Below are 7,109 nucleotides of genomic sequence, written 5' to 3'. Positions count from 1 at the left end.
GAAAATCCAGTGCTTTGGCTACCTCATGCGAAGAGCTGACTCACTGGAAAAGACTCTGATGCTGGGAGGGATTGGGGGCAGGAGGAGAAGGGGACGACAGAGGATGAGATGGCTGGATGGCATCAGAGACTCGATGGACGTGAGTCTGAGTGAACTCTGGGAGTTGGTGATGGACAGGGAGGCCTGGCGTGCTGCGATTCATGGGGTCGCAAAGAGTCGGACATGACTGAGTGACTGAAGTGAACTGAATACACACATGCGGGCGTGCGCACACACACACACACACACACACACACACACACACACGTGCGCTGGAATATTACTCAGACATTAAAAAGAAAGACATAATGCCATTTGCATTATGGCAACATGGATGGACCTGAAGATTATCATACAAACTGAAGTAAGTCAGACAAAGGCAAAGATCGTATGATATTGCTTATATACAGAATCTAAAAAAATGATACAAATGAACTTATTTACGAAACAGAAATATACTCACAGACTTACAGCATAAGCTTATGGTTAACAGGAGGGAGGGGTAGAGGGGGAGGAATATATTGGGAGTTTGGGATTTACATGTACACACTGCTATGTTTAAAATAGATAATCAACAAGGACCTACTGTACAACACAGGGAACTCTGCTCAGTATTCTGTAATAACCTAATGAAGAACGAATTTAAAAAAGAACAGACACATATATAACTGAAACCCTTTGCTGGATACCTGAAACTAACACAACACTGTTAATCAACTATGCTCCAGCATAAAATTAAAATTTAAAAAAAGACTCAACAGTAAACTTCAACTTGAGGGAACAAATCTAGGAACCACTTCCAATCACAAACCTCAGAATTCGTTCCCATCAATCCCCAACTTCAGACTCTTCTAATCTGAACGAGGCAATCTTTCATTTTTCTCTTTTGAATTGATGGAACAAAACCCCAAATTATCTAAAATTCCTGTTAATCACTTACCATTTATTAAAAGAACAATCACCATTAAAGAAGAAAACTTATAACACTTTAAAGTACAAATAATACATTTTATTTCATCCCTGAAAACAAAAACAAAAAATGTACACACCTAATGAGAGACTGAACAGCTATTCCAAACTTCACCTGGAAATGGTATGTAAATAATTTCTTCACATAAGGCAGGGTACAGGGAAGAGTTTGCAAAGATACCTTCAAGAAGTCTTTTCTCATACTTACTTTAATAAACCAGTATAATTATTGCTACCACGTCTGGTAGCACATTGTAATAATGAACAATACAATTTCTAAAACTAAATGCAATACTGTCTAAATCTAGAAGCTAGCTCCACTTAGAGAATAAATACTATGAAACATAGGGCACCATATGGCAATTAAATTTGCAACAAGGAAAATTTAAATAAAGGTGTACTTTGCTCTATACTAGAATTTACCCAAGATTGAGCTCTCTTGTGCTATATATAGAATAGCTGTTTTCCTGAAAAGATAGTCCATCTTCATAATTTAAATTACATTTTAAATGCTCTTATTTTTAAGTGGTCACTAAATAAATGAATATCTACTGTGTATCATACAAATCCAACATTTCATAAAGAGTATATATTCTATATACTATAATGTTAACATTTTCCAAACAATTTAATGCAACACAAATACTTTTATTATATACATCTTGCTAAAGTCCTTAAGAGTTCCAGTCTCACAAATATCTCAGTATCCCCCTCCCTTGTCAATACAATAAAAGCAAAAATTACCCAAATATGGAAATAATGTGCTTTCTTGACAGCATAATCACTCAAAGTGTTATATTTTTAAATTAACATTCATCTATATGAAAAATCATGAATATTTAATCTCATCATAAAAATATCTTTTATTCTTCAGAATACAAGTATATAAGAAAATGTTACATACGAGATTGGAGATTACTATTTTAATGTTATTTAATTGCCCCAATGTTTAGAATAGTTTACAAACAGTGGCTACTACCCATTTCAAGATTATACTCTTACAAATGTAATTTTTTTTAATATACAATAACCTTCAGTTATTCTGAAGGGATAGTGCAAATGAAGACATTCTTTGGGTCACCATTTCAAAACACTATTTTCAACATTATACTTCCTTTCTCTCTGTTCATAATCTGAATAACAAAATATAGTAAGTACTGGAATTAACCACATTTTCTAATAGTATTAGTCCAACAGTTACATCTATCCATAACAAATGACAAAACGACTCAATAACAATATTCCTCATCTGTCTAAAAAATATGTTATATATTTAAATAAATATTTTGTAGAAATGAATCCATCTTTCAGTGTTTTTGTTTCAACTTGGTCTCAAACACAAAGGTTTATACAAAGATCACCTACCTGCTTACTACATCAACCATGTTACCAAATTCCCTTTAAGGCTATAGTACAGCATTGAAGAGATGTGCCTGAAAGCAAACTAATAACTTTTTAAATTATATACAGAATTAAAGTTCCATGAATCCAGCATATTCCTTGAAAATGCGTAGAGCTTTTATTGTAAAGTATTACTCTATGCTAGCCAGTGATTTTCTGCCATAGGATATAATCCATGGTGAATGTAGCAGCACCAGGTGATCTTCAACTGCTATCTAATGCTGCCTGATGCTTTTATCCTTTTATTTGTGGTCAGTGGCACTGGATTCCCACTAGTACCACTGGTAGTGCTAGCTGCTGAGCCATTCACAACAATATAGTCGACTTTGTTCTCCAGCTTTACCAAACGTTGTAAAATGTCATCCAAAAGGACAGCAATTGTTCTTCTTAGATCCGCTAGGGGGAAGAAAAATGAGAATAAATCATAATAAACAGTGATAGAGCACTTAATATTTGTGCTTTCATAGTTTGACGGGAAACATGAACAATTATTGAATCATCTGAAATATACTAGAGAGAAAGCACTCAAACCGCAAACAGGAAAAGCCCCAGTATTTTAATCTATAGTATCACATACAGAGTTTCTTATAGGAATAATGTCAGTTATAAATGTGGGGAAACTCACTTTTCTAATGCAATAAAACAGATTTAAGTGCTGGTTTAAAATGTTAGTCCCTCTGTAAGAAATTCATTTACTTTGAGACTCTTAAGCAGACTGTAAAGATGACTGTGGGCTAGGCACGTAAGGTTAAAAAGCTACCTAAGTAAGAAACTCAATGAAATGCAGAAACAAAAAAACCTAGAACCTCCACAGGCTGAAATGTGGGGGGAACCCAGGAACCAGAGCAGAGCCAGGAACCTGGTTAGTGCAGTACAGATAGTAGTTTTGACTAGCAAATGAGAGGGGGAACTATCTTCTAATCTCTCTGGGAGGTTACATGATGTCAGCAGAATTTAACTGGCAAGAATGAAATTATGCGAAGTAAATCAGAAAGAAAAACACCAATACAGTATATTAACGCATATATATGGAATTGAGAAAGATGGTAATTATGACCCTATATGTGAGACAGCAAAAGAGACACAGATGTAAAGAACAGTCTTTTGGACTCTGTCGGCGAAGGCGAGGGTGGGATGACTTATGAGAATAGCATTGAAACATGTATGTTACCATATGTAAAATAGATTGTCAGTCCAGGCTCGATGCATGAGACAGGGTGCTCAGGGCCGGTGCACTGGGATGACCCTGAGAGACAGGATGGGGAGGGAGGTGGGAGGAAGGGTCAGGATGGGGAACACATGTACACCCATGGCGGATTCATATCAATGTATGGCAAAACCACCACAATATTGTAAAGTAATTAGCCTCCAATTAAAATAAAAAGAAAAAAAATGAAATTATGACCCTCTGCTTCATTTTAAGTCTCTTTACTCAGGATTCCCAATGGCACCTAGCACATATTAGGTATTCAGTCAGCGACAACTAATACAGTTATTTTTGTTGATCCTGGACCCACCTCAACCCCAATCTGTGATCAGAGAAAAAAATCATTTTAACAACAGCTAATAAAATTGTTAATGGTTCTGCTACTAAGTCATCAGAAAAAAAAAAATAGAAGAAAAATAAAACAGGTAAATTGGACTTTATCAAATTTAAAACTTTCGGATATCAAAAGATACTATCCAGAAAGGGAGATGACAATCTACAAAATGGAAGAAAATATTTGCAAATCGTGTATCTGACAAGGGCTTAATATCAAGAGCATATAAAGAACTCCTAAACCCAACAATAAAAAGATAAACCACTCAATTTTTAAAATCAGCAAAGGACTTGAAAAAACATTTCTCCAAAGGCGATATACAACTGATCAACAAGCATGTGAAACAATACCAAACATCACATGATACATCACTTTACACCTGCTAGGATGACTATAATCAAAGAAAGAGAAAATAATAAACACTGGCAAGAACATGAGGAAGTTAGAATCCGCATATACTGCTAGTGGGACTATAAAATGGCATAGCCATCATGCAAAACAGCCAAGCAGTTTCTAAAAAAGCTACACATACCATGAAAAAAGTGAAAGTGAAAGCCACTCAGTCGTGCCTGACTCTTTGCGACCCCATGGACTATATAGTCCATGGAATTCTCTAGGCCAGAATACTGGAGTGGCTAGCCTTTCCCTTCTCCAGGGGATCTTCCCAACCCAGGGATCAAACCATACGACCCAGAAATTCCACTCGTAGGTATATACCTTTAAAAAGTGAAAGAAGAGACTCAAAGAGGTACCTGTATACCAATGTTTATTTCAGAATTATTCACAATAGCCAAAGGTGGAAATAACCTAAGTGTCCGTCAGTAGGTGACAAGATCAACAAAATGTGGTATTCACATACAAGAGAATATTATTTAGCCATAAAAAGGAACAGTGATCTCTAATACATGATACAAAATGGATGAACCTTAAAGATATTACACAAAGTAAAATAAACTTCCATACCTATATGTCTCTATCTTGATTTATCTCTTATTTATATCTCAATAGGTTTTACTATTTGTATAAATGTGAAGAGAGGCAGATACAAATAAAATTAACCATGTGTACACAAAAAAGAAACACAATTATAATAAAATGCAAAAATGACTAATGAAAATAAAATATATTAAGTGTTTAAAGTGTAAGTCAAAAACTTTTCCTTATTAATATTTTTCAAATTCAAATGAATATTTTACTGCCACTAACATCTGCTTAATTGTACAAGGGAGAAAAGTTAGAAGTCACTTCTTGATCAAAACAAATCACTCACTGTAAAGTTTTATTGTGAAGCCAGCAATAAAACAAGAATGCTTCCTCAGAACTAAAAGCTAATTTAAGTATCAGAGCAAATAGCTAGGTAAAAATCATTTCAAAAGCCTCATAAACTCTGTAATTAAGTGGACATTAATTGTTCAGTCTTTTACATTTTTAATACAGCTACCCTCTCCCATTGAGTGCTGAATAAATTATATCATTCAACAAATATTTTATTACTTCCCTACTTAAGAGTGCAAGGCACACTGTTTAGATCTCATGAGTAGATCAAGAGATGTTCCCATCAACTTCCCATGCAAATTCAACGCCTAGGTACATTAAAAAAGCCTAGTTCTTAAGCAAGAAAAGAAAAGCTACATAATGATCTGACTAAGTGCAAGAAGTAACAAATACAAGTTTTCAGTACCCTTTACCCAGTTTCCCCCAATAGTGACATCTTGCAAAATCACATAAAACATCACTACTAGAGTACTGAGTCTGGTACAGTCAAGATGCAGAGTATTTCCTTCACCACAAGGATTCCTGGGTTGCTCTCTTACAGTAACCCTTTCTTTTCATTAACCTTCTAGTATGATGGATTAAGCTGATTGCTTTTTGAAAACTAAAACAGACTCGCATTCCTGGAATAAATTCCACTTGGTAACAGTAATTAATTCTCTGTATATGTTGTTGAATTCCACTTGCTAAGTTTTTCCTAAGGACCTGCACATCTATACTCACGAGGGATACTGGTCTTTAGTTTTTATTACCAATACAGTCTTTGGTTTTGATGTAAAGTTAATACTAGCCTTATAACTGAACTGGGAAGTGTTCTCTCCTCTTCTATTTTCTGGAAATGACTGTGTAAGATTGATACTCAGTTCAGTTCAGTTGCTCAGTCGTGTCCAACTCTTTGAGACCCCATGAATCGCAGCATGCCAGGCCTCCCTGTCCATCACCAACTCCTGGAGTTCACTCAAACTCATGTGCATCGAGTCAGTGATGCCATCCAGCCATCTCATCCTTGGTCGTCCCCTTCTGCTCCTGCCCCCAATCCCTCCCAGCATCAGAGTTTTTTCCAATGAGTCAACTCTTCTCATGAGGTGGCCAAAGTACTGGAGTTTCAGCTTTAGCATCATTCCCTCCAAAGAAATCCCAGGGTTGATCTCCTTCAGAATGGACTGGTTGGATCTCCTTGCAGTCCAAGGGACTCTCAAGACTCTCCAACACCACAGTTCAAAAGCATCAATTCTTCAGTGCTCAGCCTTCTTCACAGTCCAACTCTCACATCCATACATGACCACAGGAAAAACCATAGCCTTGACTAGACGGACCTTAGTCGGCAAAGTAATGTCTCTGCTTTTGAATATGCTATCTAGGTTGATCATAACTTTTCTTCCAAGGAGTAAGCGTCTTCTAATTTCATGGCTGCAATCACCATCTGCAGTGATTCTGGAGCCCCCAAAAATAAAGTCTGACACTGTTTCCACTGTTTCCCATCTATTTCCCATGAAGTGATGGGACTGGATGCCATGATCTTCATTTTCTGAATGTTGAGCTTTAGGCCAACTTTTTCGCTCTCCTCTTTCCCTTTCATCAAGAGGCTTTTTAGCTTCTCTTCACTTTCTGCCATAAAGGGTGGTGTCATCTGCATATCTGAGGTTATTGATATTTCTCCCAGAAATCTTGATGCCAGCTTGTGTTTCTTCCAGTCCAGCGTTTCTCATGATGTACTCTGCATATAAGTTAAATAAGCAGGGTGACAATATACAGCCTTGACGTACTCCTTTTCCTATTTGGAACCAGTCTGTTGTTCCATGTCCAGTTCTAACAGTTGCTTCCTGACCTGCATACAGGTTTCTCAAGAGGCAGGTCAGGTGGTCTGGTATTCCCATCTCTTTCAGA

General features: G+C 36.5%; 1 protein-coding gene across 3 annotated transcripts in view; it reads right to left on the bottom strand.

The window, feature by feature from the left end:
* Positions 1-1,026: 1,026 nt before the first annotated feature.
* The window catches only part of CCDC126 (coiled-coil domain containing 126), a 46,294-nt gene continuing 40,211 nt past the window's right edge, over positions 1,027-7,109 (bottom strand). For all 3 annotated transcript variants that reach the window (XM_060414574.1, XM_012176519.4, XM_004007794.5), the window contains one exon: positions 1,027-2,805. In XM_060414574.1, coding sequence (XP_060270557.1) covers positions 2,621-2,805 — 185 coding nt within the window. In that variant the 3' untranslated portion in view covers positions 1,027-2,620. The remainder of the gene's footprint in view (positions 2,806-7,109) is intronic.

This window comes from Ovis aries, chromosome 4 (assembly GCF_016772045.2).
Source record: "Ovis aries strain OAR_USU_Benz2616 breed Rambouillet chromosome 4, ARS-UI_Ramb_v3.0, whole genome shotgun sequence".
Taxonomy (NCBI): domain Eukaryota; kingdom Metazoa; phylum Chordata; class Mammalia; order Artiodactyla; family Bovidae; genus Ovis; species Ovis aries.
Note: the sequence above shows the minus strand (reverse complement) of the source record. Positions and strands in the feature narration are given on the sequence as shown.